We start from the raw sequence: 16,621 nt of genomic DNA, 5'->3' as shown, positions 1-16,621 counted from the left end.
TTTTCCTAAGTTCATCTTCCACATCTTCTAGCCACCTTTTCCTGGGGCGTCCCCTTCTTCTTTCTCCAATTGGGCGAAGATCTAGTGCCTTTCTCGTTGATCGCTCCCTTGGCATTGTAGCCACATGTCCCAGCCATCGAAGTCGTTGATACTTAATAAATCTTATTATAACGTTTTTCTTAACTATGTCTCCGAGTTCGGCATTGTGCCTAATGCGATAAGTGCCATCTGCCAGTCTAAGCGGACCATAGATCTTTCGGAGCACTCTTCTTTCAAAGCACATTAACTGTTTTGTCTCGTTAGCTTTCAGCGTCCATAGTTCACAGCCATATGTAAGCGCAGGTCGTATCAGCGCTTTATAAAGGGTGGTTAAGTTTCAAGGACCGGTGTTGATTTTGAATAAAATACAATTTTTTTAGGAAATTATTGTCATTTTTCTTTATTATGATAATATTCGTATGGCTCAATTACGTATGGAACAAAATATCGGTAAAATGGCCGCCGCGGCCTCGCCGGCACACCTCCTTCCGATGGTCCAAATTTTCGATGACGCTGAGACATAATTGAGGTTCTATGCAGTGTTCGGACATTTTTTTTTCGTTTAGTGGTAGAATTTAAAAAAAATAGTGGTAGATTTATGAAAAAAGTGGTAGATTTAGGGTAAAACTTAAATATGCTTTATTTATTTAATAACAAACATAAATATAATATTTCACATAAGATTTCATCAACGTAAATGGCAGAGAATGTTGCACACAGTACATAACCATCGCAAGTTCCTTAGATTGGTGTGTAGTTTCTGAATTTTTTTCAACACTTTCCGAAATGGTGATTTGCTTCAGCCGGGCCTGGTCTTTTGTGTTCACTGCGTTCATATGCTTTTTAGTATTAGCATGCCGGTCTAATAATGTTACATCATTTGCAAGAAACGTTTTGCAATATTTACAGAATGCTTTAAAGTCTGCATTTTCTAGCCATTCCCGACCATCTTCCCATTCCTGCTTGTATTTTTGATTGTACTTAGATTTCTTTTTTGTCGGCTTATTATTATTTGACGACTCAGTCGTTGCAGGCACGTTTTCTGCAGTATATATTCTAAAGAAGTTTGTAATATATTTTATATTTCTGTACACAAATCTCAATATTAAAAAAGTTTACCTTTTTAGGAATTTCTCCATCTTCAACAAATACGAAAACGCAACAATATTAAATGAGTGGCGCAAAATTATGTGTCAAACGTCACTGTTGCCAACATCATTCATTGCGCAAAGTATTTGACGATATATTAAAGTGCTGCCAGCCTGTTTCTTTTTTTAGTAGAATAAAAGTTCTAATATAATATTGTAATTCATAACATATAATAATATTTTGGAAAATAGTGTGTGAAAAAGATTGACTTCTTCAAAAGTTGAAAAAAGTGGTAGATTTTTAAGCTTGCGTGGTAGAAGTGGTAGAAATTCAAATTTTCGGAAAAAAGTGGTATATCTACCACTTTAGTGGTAGAAGTCCGAACACTGGTTCTATGTCGTTAATGTGCCGAATTATCTCCTTTAGCTCTTGAAATGTTGCTGGCCTATCGACGTACACCTTTTCTTTCAAATAACCCCAAAGAAAGAAGTCCAACGGTGTCGTTGACGTTTAGCAATTTTAGATTAGCAATTTATGCTTTGTTGGCACAATTACGTTCTGGATATTGTACTATAGCATATTGGTTGCAATTGCACGAGTATTTGGTTACTAGTATAATTTTATTAAATATTCCTCATACATACATATACGATTATTTTTACACATGCATGCATTTTTATGGTTAAAAATTATAATGAAATACAAAATGTTCAGAATTCTTGGCGTTTTTACATAAAGCTATATATATATATATATAACACTAAAGTAGGCATAAAACACAAGGTGCATTTGAAATGAAAAATGACGAATCACAGACATACATGCACCTACATACACATACATTTATATAAAATATTTTAAGCTTATACATATATTGTATAATAATCATAATAAATATTTATCTACTTCCACAACTTTATAACACCATCGCGGGCAGCAGATGCAACATAAATTTGCCCTTTGTCCGTTTTACACATCAATAAATCAGTGATCGCATCGTGGTGACTTGACGACGGCATATCTGGACCGGAACGAGGCTTTTCCTCCAGTGAACAGCTGGCTGAATTCAAATCCGATGGATTACTCAATGAGACTGTTTGTTCGAAAATTACTTGACTTCCGTCAATCATTTGGGAACTGTAAATAGAGCGGAGTATATATCATTTTAGCTAACATTCAGACGTGGCTACAAACAAATTACGTACTCATAGTTGAATGAAATGTTTTCCATATTGTCTTTGGCAGCAGGCACTTTCAATGATGAATTCTTAGGCTCGTTCAGATCCCAATAACGTATACGTTGATCTGAGCTGCCAGTCAATATGAACGGTGTTTTGTCCACTACGCCGCTTAAGATACCACATGAAGTTGACGTTTCGCTCTAGAGGGAAGACGTGCATTTAATCGATTATATTGAATATTTGTGTAGACTAAAGTTAATTTCAATTACCATTTGAGTGTTCGACAGCAGAGATGCAGAGCTGGCCCACAATACTGTTTGGCGATGACCTGTTTCAACATTCCATATAGAGACTTCATTATTCGACTGTGAGGCTGAAATTAAGTATGAAGGCTCTGTGGGATGGCATGTAACTTTGCGTATGCGCGAGCCAGTTGGGTGCTTAATTTCAGCGATGGGCAGCTGAAAGCGTAAGTCCCAGCAAATATGCTTGCCTCCACTCGTGCCGGTAGCCAACCACGAACCAGCCGGATCAACGCATATTGTTGTTATAACTCCATGTTGCAGTTCATTCTCCAAACGCCAAACGGGCTTTTGTACGCGCGTATCCCATCCAACGATGGCGCCATATACCGTGGCATAGATGATAACACTTTGGTCATAGGTTTGCATATCAACAACGGGTCCATCGCTTTTCTCGCTACAACAGGCAGATGCAGCAAAAATTTAATATTACAATTCAGTACATTTTATTATACATGCAATTTACCCTTCATCCAGATGTAAAGCTTGTTGTAGCGCCATTTTCGATGAATTCCTATCAATACGCATAATTAACAGACTGCCATCTTTGCCACCAACTGCCAGAGACTGGCCACCATCGCAAGCAACCAGCGAGTAAATGGGGGTATTTGCTGAATACACTTGGCGTGATCTGTTGATACCCTGATTACCATTCAATTTATTACAATCCCACAGCCGCACTGTGCCATCAACACTGCCACTAGCGAAAATAGCGCCGTTCGGTCTTAACGACGTCATTCTAATAACCGACTCGGCATGTTCGTGCAGATGAGCTATCATGGTGCCATTTAAAGACCAACCTTGCGGATATGTTGAGTTTAGCGTCTCATTGTGGCTGTGCTGGGAAAACGCAAGCGTACTGTAACGATTCTTAAACGAAATTCGTAGTGCGTCTAAATCTTTGAGACACTCCGAAGAACGTTCTGCAGAAGCGAAAAAAATATTAAATGAATTACTATTCTACACATATTCTACAACAACTCGTATACTCGTATACTCGCAACTCGTTCGAGTTTGTCAATAAATTTTTAATACAAGTTTGGATGAGCATACCCTGCCAATAGTTACGTTCCGGCATTGTATACTCTCCGAGTGAAGTGGCAGCGTTCACTGTTGTGTTTGGCTGTTGAGCCGTAGCGCCAACTAATGTAATGCCCGTCGGTGGGCTGCCAGCAGCACCGCCAAGTGGCGAAACAACTACATCCGATGCAGGAGACGCAGTAGCGGTCAGACCGCCTTCGGTTGCGCCTGCATATCCAGTGCATCAAAAATTATACATTGTTAGACTAATCTACAGAAGTTAAATAATGATTAGAAAAAATAGCATACGTGTTTCCTGTGGCGATTTGTTTAGCTTTTCGGCGAGCGGATATTCGTGGCATTGCACATATTTGCGGTTGATCACTATACGTCCGGACGAGGGCTCATCCGCTTCTTGCTGGGATTTATGTTTTAATTTCAATAAGTACGCCTTGAAAGCGAGCAGCTGCATTTCAACCAATTCATTGAGACCTTCCGAGCCCAACCGGCAGAAAAGCTGGAATAAAAAGTGAAAAGAAGAAAAATGATTCTTACATTAAAGCTTTTGCTTTGCGAAAAACACTATTAAAAACGAAAGAAATGTTATTACATTTAGTTTAGCCATAAGTTCTGTTACAAGTTAAGGCCGTTATAGATATGAAATTATAATAAAGGGTGTTTTTTTTAGAGGTTAGGTTTTCAAGTTGGCACTACTTTTTTCGTAGATGGTCTTTTTGACAGCTGTCACTTGATTTATGCTCAGTTTGGTTTGCCATTTCATAATGAATAGACTTACACCTGATCAAGCGCGTCGCACGTTCGGTGAATGGGCCCAAAACGAGATGGCCACCGATCCCGATTTTCACAAGAAAATTTTGTTCAGCGATGAAGCTCACTTTTGGTTGAATGGGTATGTCAATAAGCAAAATTGTCGCATTTCGAGTGAACATAATCCACAAGCCATTGCTGAGACGCCGTTACATCCTCAAAAAGTCACTGTTTGGTGTGCTCTATGGGCAGAGGGAATCATGGGTACATATTTCTTTAAAAATGAAGCCGGCCATAATGTTACAGTCAATGGAGAGCGCTATAGAGCCATGATTAATGACTTTTTCGTGCCTGAATTGGACGATGTTGATGTGGATGACCTTTGGTTCCAACAAGACGGCGCTACATGCCATACAGCCAACGCAACAATCGATTTATTGAAGGAAATTTTGGTGAGCGCATTATCTCGCGCCGTGGACCTGTGGCGTGGCCTCCAAGATCGTGCGATATAACACCGCTGGACTATTTCTTGTCTATTTCTTGTGGGGCTATGTGAAGTCGCTTGTCTACGCAGATAAGCCCGAGACGATTGACGTCTTGGAAGAGAATATTCGGCGCGTTATTGCTGACATACGGCCCCAATTGCTGCAAAAAGTGGTCGAAAATTGGGCCTCTCGGCTGGAATTTATTCGAGCCAGCCGCGGCGGCCACTTGCCCGAAATCATTTTTAAAACATAATGCCAAACCCTTATCTTTATAATAAAGCTAAATTCTTGGCCATAACATTAAATTATATACGTTTTATTTCATCTTGAAAACCTAACCTCTAAAAAAAAACACCCTTTACTTTTTTTTTAATGACGTAAGGTAGATAGTTAGGAGATATTATAAAATTTTTGAAAAACACACATTGGTTTTAGGAGAAATAGGGAAATCTCCTCACGCGGCATCCCTATGGGCTATGAGCCTAAGTGTGTCCCAGAGGGCTACCGCTTCAACCTAACCTAACCTATCCTAGTTTGATTTAATCATGTAAATATTTAAAAAAAAATTTTAATTTTCTTTCGAAATGGTCACCATTTACACAAGTCTTCAAACGATTAGGCCATTCGGCTATTGTAGCACGCACGGTTTTCATGGATACTAACGTCGCTGCTCGATCCAAAGTTTGTTTGAGACTCTCCAAATTTCTGTGAGCTCTGCGACAGGCCATGCTCTCCAAGCCCAGTTCTCCAAGTAGTCCAATGGATTCAGACCTGAACTTCCAGACGGTCAATCTTCTGAACCAAGGAATATTGTGTTTTGACCACTGCTGGGTGGTTTTTGACTTATGGATTGGAGCGGAATCTTTCTCAAAAATTCAACATCCTCCATTGAAGAGCGTTCTTACTACTCAACTGCTACACCTCACGCCTTCTAAGGCATCCTTCTGGTACACTTTTGCCCCGGTCTTAACTACTTTTTTGCAGGCTACTCCTCACCAACCCATTACGGAGGTTGGTTGGTGGCCACACTGAACAACATTTGGCCCTCGGAACAACATTTTTTACGTCTTTAGAAGTTTTAGCATAGATTTTGTCATTTTGCTTATTAAAAACTTCTTCGACAGTGAAAATTTTCTTATCCGTGAAAAGAATATTTTCATGGCCGTTGACCGCGTGCCACCGAGTGCTTGCATCTGTTGAGTCTAATTTTCTTCAAGCGCGTTGTCAAAAGATGACCAGTTGGGCGACGGAAGGCTTTCATGTGGAGAGAGAATATCTCTAATTAGTCTTAACATGGATCTGGTCGTTACATTCATTTCCCTGGACATGATTTTCTGCCCTCTGCGAATTCTTTCTCGAACGGATTTTATGGCTGCACTCGTTCGAATCACCCGAGGACGACCACTTCTTCTTCTGTCTGTCACTTCAGCCGTTTGTGAAAAACGTTTGATCGTGCAATAAACCAACATTCTCGAAATCTCACTTGCACTTTTACCACATTTTTGGAATGAATTTTCCTTAGCTCCCGACTCCATTGCTAACAAGCGAAATTTGCCACGAAACTGACTATCATTTATGAGTAAACAATGCATACGAGCACAAGCAAAAATAACGGAACTTGTTTCTGCTAATTTGTTCTCGCCATATGCATTGTAAAATTTGTCACAGAATTTATGGCAAGACTAAGTATGTAGAAGATTATATTAAAGAAAATATTGTATAAAATAATCTCATCTTGGATTAAGCAAACCACGCAAAAAACTACAAAATTTCAAAATTTATGAAATTAATGCATAAATATATAACAAAAAAAAATAATTGTTCCTGCTAGTAGCAGCGAAACTCACATTTCGTAATGCTTGGCTGGATTCATCCTGTTGCGCCACCATTGCTTGTGTTGGATTATTGCGTGCTAGTGCGCGACTTTCTAATTCATTTAAGAACATCTGAATGTCGTGAAATCTAAAATGGATATTAGGATAAACATATGCCTAGTTGATTATAATTAATTAAAAAATAAAGCTCATTAAGCAACCTCAATACGCTATCGTAAATTTGTTGGGGAATCGGTGGCTGCAAGCAATCCAACAGCAAATCTGGCTTCTCCACTTGTATTAATGGCATTTTCAGGAATTTCCGTATTGCAGGTATTATCTTAACTTGCACATCTATGGCACTCAAAGTGCGCGCCGCTGTCGAGATCATGCCACAAATTTCATGACGTATCCACAAGTTGGGATGACATAAATAACAAGCGGTTTCCTTAATAATCTCAGTGATTGTAGGCTTCTTTATATGACCTAACTCGATGAGTATGGTAATAGCACGTATCGCCTTGCTAATGACGAACTCCTCACGATCCGTAAAACCCTGGTGCAATAGCGGTACGAGTATATCGGACGCCTGCCAACCAACATAGCCAGCAACGCCGGCAATATTGTCATAGAAAGAGCCGCGTAAATTTTTGTCATCATCATTAAGGAATGTCATTATGTGTGAGAGTATTATATCATTAGCTGAGGAAATGCGAGAAAAAAATTAATAAATTTTTATACAAATTTTAATGCGTTGCAAACAACAAACCTTTCTCTTTGCCAAAGAAGCCGCACAAATCACAAATGCCTGACTCCATGAGTGTTTGCTTGACGACCGCTTTCGAATCGGTTAAGAGGCTCAGCACGTTTTGTTGTATTATGTCATGCAAGGCATTCAATTCGGCCTCGTACCTACGCGCAGGCATGTCGTTTGGTGCATTGCGTTGCGTCTCTTCCAAAAAGTAAATAGCGATTTTTGCTAGTTTGGCTTTAAATGAAAATAATGACATTTAATAAATAGAATTTTTTGTTTATAACAGTTTAACACTTTTAAGGAAACTTGCTGAAGTGATAGTCCGTTGTCGGTTACAAATCTGTGTCGTTCCGCTAACGTAGATTCGTCGTGAAATGGGGAGAATGGTAAATTATTTGTAATATATTTCACTTACCAATATTGCGTGCAAATGCCATACGTACAATAACGGCGCTCGGTTCGCTGGATAATTTTGATATGGAGGGTAAAATGTACTCGGGAAAAACATTCGCATCGCTGAGCGGTATTTGTTTGACCATACTGAGGCAAGCGGTTAAGGTTTCAATTGCTTCCACTTGAACTTTTTCGGAAAAGTTTTGTGCGAGGTACAGCTAAAAAGATGAAATTCGAATTTGGTTAAAATTTAGCAGATAATAAATTTTAATTATTAAAAAAAAAGACACATTTGTTGATAGTGAAACATTATAAAGGGTCTTTCAAAAGTGGCGGCTAGAAGTCAGTAGTGACTAACTTCTAGATGGTACCTTTTTTCGATGTCATCTTTGACATTTCTTAAGTAGACAGATGCACAATTTTACACGATAGAAGAGCGCCTTAAAATCATTGAAATTTATTATGAAAATGGTCGATCTTTAAGAAGAAAATACAGCAAAATTCGTGATTTTTTTGGTGAAAATAAGCTTCCGAATGAGTCGACAATTCAAAGGTTGAAGAAACTGGTTCCATCGCGGATAGAAAAAGGCGGATTTTACCACAAGGATTTACATTTGCATCCTTACGAAATTCATATAACAAGAATTGAAGCTGGCACATCTTTTTTAACGCAACAATTTCCTGAATTTACTCTTTGAACATGGCTGGTTTTTCATGCCAAATTATCTTTAGTGATGAAGCTCATTTCACGCTAGATGGATTTGTTAACAAACAAAAATAGCGCATCTGGGGAGCAGAAAATACCCGAGTAATTTCAGAAAAATCATAACATCCACCAAAATGTACTGTTTGGTATGGAATAATTGGTTCGTTTTTCTTCGAAGATGAAAACGCAAGAGCTTTTACTGTCAATGGACATCACTATAGACAACTGATTGAAGATTTTTTGTGACCTGAGCTTGAAAAAATAGACATAGACGATTGATTAATTTCCAGTAATGGTGACACAAACTGGCCACGATCTGCGATCTAACTCCACTTTGCGATCTAACTCCACTAGACTACTTTTTGTGAGGTTTTTTAAAAAGTAAAGTCTATGTAAATAAGCCAACATGGGTGTTTGGCCAAGCTCTTAGTCATATTTGTGGTGTACGTCTTGCTACTATTTCACAAATGGAGGGACCTACAGTTTTAAGCCGATTTTGAACGGTAATGGCTTTTTTATGAAGAGCTTTTTCATGACAGAAATGCACTCGGAGGTTTGCCATTGCCTGCCAAGGAGCGACCGCTATTAGAAAAAAATTTTCTTCATTTTGGTGTTTCACCTAGATTCGAATCTACGTTCTCTCTGATTTCCGAATGGTAGTCACGCACCAATCTATTCGCAACGGCAGCCGCCGCCGTATTAATATACTGCTTTTAAAATCATGTAAATATTGTTTCATGTTTGGTTTTTATGAGTATTTTCGAAATTCGGCCGGTTAGTCTCCCACAGGCACCTCATTTTCGCCTGGCACTAAAAGGTTAAAAAAAAATTGATAAACCTGAAAGAATATAAATTTTTACGTTTTATTTTGAAACAACATCTAGGCGCGTCTTTCGTAAGACCCTTCAGGTTTCATAAGAGCGTTACTATACTTACGATGTAAGGCAGTATGCGATCCAATATGGTATCTGATGTTGTATACCTGCATAGTTTTTGTAGTATTTCTAGCGAACAAATTTGTGTATTCGATTGCTTTAAGCCCCGGATACAAGAGGTAACAACGGTGATTATTAAAATTAGACCATCCTGTTCAGTAGGCAAACGTTGGCTCAACTCATCCTTTTTTTCGGCCTGTTCAGCTTTTTCCACGTCATTTTCATCCGGCGTTAAATCAGTGGCATTAGTTAATACTTTAATACAATGGCCAATATCGGAATGTAAACGTAAAATTTTATCATCTGGTGACATTATTGGCAACGATGAAAACATTTGCAAATACGATTGTAGAAAAGAGTAAAAATATTCGGGAAATAGACGTCCGCGCTCTCCATCTAAATAATCTTCTGCACTTTTTCTGCACATGGGATTAAGGTTAATCATAGAAGAGAGTAGCGTACGCAGGTGCTCATTTTCTATACTTTCCAAATGCTTCGTCACCAATTCATTATCACCGCTCCGGTAGGCAAGTAGCTGCGAGAGTTCGAACGGTGCTGTACCCTCAGTCCATAGTTCCAATAGTGCGCAACTAAAAATACATTTTTCATTGTAGTATTACATTGGAGTTTCCCTTTGGGGTAAGCTTACCCTGCAGAGAATATGTCCATGGCGGGCGTGAGAGTATTATCGGATATATAGGGTCCCAAGCGTATAAGCGAATCAGTGGGTAGCATGGCGCCATAACCTTCGGCATCATCCGATGAGAAGGTTTTCACAAAACGCTCGGGCGCAATATAGCAAGTACGTCGCCTGCTGGTATCGAAGAAATATGTATAATCTGCGGGATTGTCTTCGGGCAGATAAGTGGGCTTGAAGGAGGCAAAATCCGACAGCAACACCCAATTCCATGACGTAATCAATATGTTTTCCAACTGTTATTCAAAAAAAATTGTTTGGTATATTTTTTTTTTTTGATTTTCTGTAATATTCTTCTGTACTAACCTTTATATCGCCATGACAAATTTTTTGTTTGTGACACTGATTCAATGCGCAAAGTATTTGAAAAGTTATCCATTTCTTTTCGAGCGTTGTTAAGAAAGGTCGTGTAGAAACCCGATCATATAAGCTGTGTTTGACGTATTCTCGTACGATGTACGCTGCCTTATCAGTGAGCTAATAAAGAAACATTTTATAAATTTAACTTATAAACCTCGTGTGCATATAGTAAGGTGGCGCAAAATTAATCATCCAATTTTGTTTTTGAAGAATTCCTTTACTAAATAAAAAAAAAATGATTTTGAGTGAAGGAAATTTTTATTTTGAGCCTTACGTGCGCCAATGTTTTTCTGTTTGTATACGGCAGCTGTCTGGTTAAGGGGTTAGGGGTAGTGAGAATTTTCAAAAAATTGGATTTTTGTTCTTGACATTTTCTTAAAGTATAATATCTTAAACATATTGTGTGAAAATTTGAAGTCAAACCGACAAATACTTTTCGAGTTATTCAACAATTAACAAAGGGCGATCGAGCGCTCCGGAGCATTCGAGAGCAAGTAGCTAGCAGCAGCTGTAAGCAACCGACTTCTCGGGTTTTATTGTTATGCTACGTAGGCAACAGCAAATCGATATTTTGGAAGCTGCTGTGACGGCTGAAGAACTATTATGATATATGGCCCAGGAATAGATGACACAGGGTAAGTAGATAAATAATTCGTATAACTCGACATAAGGGTCTGGTCAAATACTACCATAAATCGATAGCAAACTTTAAATGCGTTTTTCTCAAAATTATGTTTTTTGAACTGGTGATCACTGTAACTTAAAAACAGCTCGGTAGATTTCAATAAAATTTATACTGCTTTTGGAAAACATGAAAAACTCGTGCCTGATCGAAGGTTTTTTTTTTCAAAAATGTCGATTTTTTTAAACAATTAATTATCGGGTTTTTCTCGAAAATTTGAAAAATATTTTCTGATGCTGCCCTTTTGTTAATTTTGAAAAAAAAAAGCTGCGATCAGGCAAAAGACTATCTATTCATAAAACTAATTTCTCTTGTCCGATTGATTTTAGATGAATCTCCAAGGACTTGTGATAATCACCGCAAGGGACTTCTAAAGAAACGGGATGCAATAGGACGGCTCTAAAAAAGAATTACCTATAAGCCATATTTATCTCTAGCACACGATTTTTGTGGGATATCCTAATATGCACAAAAGAAAATATTCTTTGCTTTGCTGCCTAATTAACATTCTAGCCGGCCTTTACTTTCAGTTTTTCATTTCATTTACTTCGGCTATATTTGGATGCGAAATTCGAAGCTGCCACAACGAAAGCGAAGCAATGCCATAAAATAGCCGAGGCTGTGCTGACGCTTTGCTGCGAAGATTGTTTCAGCTACAGGGTTCGGCACACGAAGTGTAACCAACTTTAGACCGGTCCAGCAACGTGCAGGTGCCCGTGCATCAGGCCAGAGGTGGTCAAATCGAGCAAAAGTAAATTGATTCTTAATTTCGTTATATTTTCACACATTTTTTACTTTGAATTTAATAAAAGTAATTTTCCAAGCGTATTAAACCTGGGCGTCTGCGACCCAAGCTGGTCGGATTAATTTATTTTAACCGTTTGAATGGCTATAACAAATTTTGGCCGGTTTTGTGTTTAAAATAAATATTATTTTTTGTGGACGAAATTTATTCTGTGTTTATGCATTTGTAACCTTTTTTGGATGTAAAAATGCTGTACTACCAACATTACTAAAGTTATTCACGAGATACCCGCCGAAGTCCTCCAGCGAGTCATGCAAAATTGGTGCTTATCTTTAAAAAATAAATGTCATGAATGGTTCTACACAAAAATTATAATGATTGCCAAATCAATTTGAATTTTCGTTGTTTTATTTCAATTTTAAATCCGATACCTCTAAGTTGATCACCCTTTAGAAACAAAACGATTTGCCCCAAAAAATGTATAAGTAGAATTTCCTGGCACCTCCTGCTGGTTTTATGACTTTTTCACATCTTTAATGCTTGAATTTACTAAATTTTCACATTTATCCGAAGAAATAGAGTACTTTAAAATTTGGTTCCACAATGTTTCCCTATTTCTGGCTTTGAAATGCCTGATTATCAGGCAATCATTATAATTTTTGTCAAAAAAACACAATCTTCACTCATACTACTTCTTTGACCTCTGAAAAGTTACTGATTGGACGAGTGTATGAATATGTGCGAAATTAGCAGGCAGAATTCCGTAGCCGAATACCCTATGAGGTGGCAGCCGAAAGTACTCGCTCGTATTTGACGATTTTTAATTTTGGTTGGATTTTTTTACACAAAATTTTATAGTGTTATATAAATTATTTTATTTTAATATGTATCTCATTATAAAAGTAGATAATTTTGTACTTAACATGCATGTGCATACATATTTGTTTTTGTCCATAAATTTGTTAAAAATATATGCTTTTGATACAATAAAATTTGTCGTCCACCAGTCGAAATCGATCAGATTGGAGGTTCTATCTTCAATAGGAGTTTCTTGACACATCTCGCGTGATTACTGCCAAACTAAAAACATATATTTTTTTCAATATTCACCATATTTCTTCAAAGACGAGGCTGGCGCCAATGTGACAGTGAATGGCGGACGCCATGGCGCCATGATAAACGACTTTTTAGATGTCGAGAATTGAAGCAGGTGATCTGCACAACATTTGGTTTCAACAAGACGGCATTACTTGCCACACAGCATGTGAATCAATGGATTTACTACGTCATCGTTTCGGTGAGCAATTTACCTCTCGTCTCGGACCAGTGGATTGGCCACCAAGATCGTGTGATTTCACTTCTTTGGAATTTTATTTGTGTAAGTATGTAAAGTCTAAATGCTTTGTGGATAAAGCAGCTCCGATTGGAACATTGGAAGCCAACATTACTAAAGTTATTCACGAGATACCGACCGAAGACTTCTAACGAGTCATTAAAAATTAGTGTTTATGGAGGGCAGAATTGCGCTTAACATTAGAAAGGGATTATCTTTAAAAAATAAATGCCATGAAAGAACCATTCAAAAACTCAAACAAATTGTAAAGATTGCGAATTTTCGTCGAATTATTTAAATTTGAAATCCGATACCTCCAAATTGTTCAACCTTTATTTAGTAGAAAATCGTATACTGCTTGATTCTTTTTTGCTTTATTGTTAATTGTGTGCCTTACAGTTGGTTGTATAACCTTCATTACATTTTTTGCTACTGTACTGTATCTAAATTTAGTAATTTGTTTGTTACATTCTTGAAATTTGTCTCTAGTTTCTTTTATATTTTCGCAAAGTTTTGGGAAAGTTGTCCATTCATATTTTCTGGGTAGTATGTTTTGATAGCCTCTTTCTCCTTTCCCACATTGAGCATTTGTTTTTTTCAGTTATCTTATAAAATCCTATATGAAGCACAGCTTTAATTTTGCATTAAGTGGAATCACATGCCTGATTACTACAGTTGAAACATCTCTTTTTTTACCTATATGATTTCTAGGTGTGACGCAGTCTGCCTCTTTTGTGCATTGCCTTTGAGGCAGAATTGAAAATTGTTAATGCCAAAGGAGTTATATTCTAAAGGTACCTCTCGTATTACTCATATTTTGCTGTTTTTTTGTTAGCCACAAGAGACACAGAGTCCCGGGCTCGTACATACTAGACGAGCAAGACCTACAATTGCTCCCTCCTAAGGAGCTGGTTCGATTCCTCGTTATACTAAATAATTATAATTAAGTAATTAGGGGCGCACAATAGATCAATCTGGTCGCAGTGCATAGAGACCTTAGCCTAACCCGTACAACCATTACCGTGTTAGTGACAATGGTGTTATTATTAATTCTACATTTAATTTTACGATAAAACTGAATTCGTTCCATTTTTGTTTACTTTTTAGGATTTTTATTCCAATTAATTTTGTTTGTTAACGACACAAAATCGCTAACTGATGCCGTCACCGACAATAAAGTCAGATTTTGCCTTTTTGATGCAATGGGAGGTATTTTATTTTGCAATTTTTATAATTTAATGCTAGGTAGGGTGGCGGTCGCAATAACACACTTGGTCCTACCATTGTAAACAGTAAAATGTGCTGCAACGCGACAAAATGGCCGCAGCACGGAGAGGAACTTGTGGGAAATGTAATCTATTGAACACTACTTTTTTGACACATCTACTCGCCTCTACACTCCTCTCAGAGTACAGTCATATCATTTGTTTTACTAATGTTGATGTATTATGCTAGCAGTATTTCATACACAGATTTTAGCATTTTGGTTATGATACTCACCTCAACTCTTTGGAATGGTAAGCAGTTCACCGCATTAGATAGTTCCTTCTTTATATATTCGAGGCGTTCCTTGTGATTCTCTAGTGGCAATGTTGGGTCATGTCTCACGAATATCTTCACCACAACGACACCTTCTTCCGATTTAGCTTTGGCCACTTTGAAAAATCGTGTGCTGCCCATACTACACGAGATATTCGTTTAATAAATATGCTTTATTTCGTAAAATGTAGCTACACACTCACTTTGATTCGAAAATAAATTCGGAACCTGAAAAATAGTGTTCCATCGGGTAAATTTGCGATGGTGCTATACCCACCAGCTGGTTACCCATTTCGCTGCCCTTTGTTGAAGAACAATTGTCACTGTAAATGTTTTCTTTCCTTCTTAACCAATTAGGGATTCTTCAGCAGGTAAATGACGATAAATTAATAAAAAATGTTTACGAGTAAAATCTCTTATGAACTGAAAACAGCTGTTTTCTTACATCTGGAAACCAATGTTGTGTTGGTAAACGCAGAAAAGTAGCGAATACTGACTGGTTCATGACTTTGCTAAAGCTGATTTAAAACATGCTTGGCAACAATTTAGCCCACCAGCGGCTTTTGCTGAATCTACCTTCGTCGTACCTTTTTTACGTAAAACTAATGGAAAAAATATGCAATTTCGTCAACATTTTATTACTCTTTCAGATTCTGTTCGTGCAGATTACTAATTTTATTTTATTATTTTTTTCCAGATAAGTGAAAGAGCTACAATCTCATCCGCCACCCAACTATATTTTCTAAGGGGATGATTCTTTTTTTGTTGAATAAACTAAATTTTGAATTTATCCATTGTGAAAATATCTGTTGTGAAAGTATAATCAAAATTTTCGTAAGCAACAAAATTTATTTTTTATGGCATCTGTAGGGCGATTCCCTACGTTTGAACAATTCGATTATTGTTATTTTGTCTACAATATTGGCCTTTTGCATTAACGATTGTGCTATGCACAAATTTATGTTAATCAACACTAAACAGCTGTCTTCTAGTATTTTCAGTTGATAGAGAGTGGCATCTTTGTCAAACTAAATATCGAAACGAGCGAATAACTTAAAGAAGAATAGCGAAAACGAATAACACTCAACGAAATAAAAATAGGCCAAATCATGTAAACAAAAAATTCGTATATTTTACATTTCTTACAGAATGTTTGCTATTTTTATTTTTAATAAACAGCTTATCTAAGTATTTTGAAAAAAAAACCAAGAACTGAGTATTTAAACATTAACATAAACATAAAAATTAACTAAACAACTTCAAGGGATGAAAGAATGATAGGGCCAAAAAGTACGTTCACATATGCAATAAATCCACAAAATTAATCTACCCGTTCACATATGGCAAAATTGGCATTCAGCAAAATTGGTTTGAAAGGTCTTTCTTCATAGGAATCGATTTGGTAGAATATTTTGGTTTGATTAATTATTATTAACGATATAAATAAAAGACAAGAAGAAGGAATAGTCATAGACAGCTCGAGGAAATCCGTACACGACGTCTACTGAGGTTGCAAAAAATTATGGCAACAATACGCATTCGAAATTCGATATAACATTTTGTAATAAGCAATAACAGGCCAAAGCGTCTATGGACACAGGCTTTTTTCTGTAAAATAATATTTAACAATAATATGTATTTACAAACCTGTTTTCTTTGCCTTCGACCATTTTATTTAGTTTCTACTTTAACGTTTCTCTTAACATTCGTAAAAGTAATTATCGATAACACAGGGTTGTATTTAAAAAAGTGTGGTAATAATCTAGGATTACTTTATAA

The 16,621-nt window shown here is 37.2% G+C and overlaps 2 protein-coding genes across 3 annotated transcripts; both read right to left on the bottom strand.

The window, feature by feature from the left end:
* Positions 1-641: 641 nt before the first annotated feature.
* On the bottom strand, positions 642-1,471 carry LOC128859996 (uncharacterized). The gene is made up of 2 exons (XM_054097199.1): positions 1,159-1,471; positions 642-1,095 (listed from the first exon to the last, which is right to left on the bottom strand). The coding sequence occupies exons 1-2, from the start codon at positions 1,176-1,178 to the stop codon at positions 687-689; spliced, it is 429 nt and encodes a 142-aa protein (XP_053953174.1). The 5' UTR covers positions 1,179-1,471; the 3' UTR covers positions 642-686.
* Positions 1,472-1,736: 265 nt separating this feature from the next.
* On the bottom strand, positions 1,737-15,289 carry LOC128855622 (phosphoinositide 3-kinase regulatory subunit 4). 2 transcript variants are annotated; one of them, XM_054090670.1, is made up of 15 exons: positions 15,046-15,289; positions 14,804-14,984; positions 10,490-10,660; positions 10,136-10,419; positions 9,488-10,076; positions 7,868-8,063; positions 7,468-7,686; positions 6,920-7,400; positions 6,732-6,846; positions 3,941-4,148; positions 3,665-3,859; positions 3,078-3,534; positions 2,579-3,008; positions 2,334-2,509; positions 1,738-2,265 (listed from the first exon to the last, which is right to left on the bottom strand). In XM_054090670.1, the coding sequence occupies exons 1-15, from the start codon at positions 15,132-15,134 to the stop codon at positions 2,031-2,033; spliced, it is 4,026 nt and encodes a 1,341-aa protein (XP_053946645.1). In that variant the 5' UTR covers positions 15,135-15,289; the 3' UTR covers positions 1,738-2,030. The 2 variants fall into 2 exon arrangements, with proteins under 2 accessions (XP_053946647.1, XP_053946645.1); XM_054090672.1 differs by lacking the exon at positions 3,665-3,859 and having other exon boundaries at positions 1,737-2,265.
* Positions 15,290-16,621: the final 1,332 nt, after the last annotated feature.

The sequence above is a fragment of the Anastrepha ludens genome, chromosome 2 (genome assembly GCF_028408465.1).
Source record: "Anastrepha ludens isolate Willacy chromosome 2, idAnaLude1.1, whole genome shotgun sequence".
Classification (NCBI taxonomy): domain Eukaryota; kingdom Metazoa; phylum Arthropoda; class Insecta; order Diptera; family Tephritidae; genus Anastrepha; species Anastrepha ludens.
This window is presented reverse-complemented; position numbering and strand designations above follow the sequence as displayed.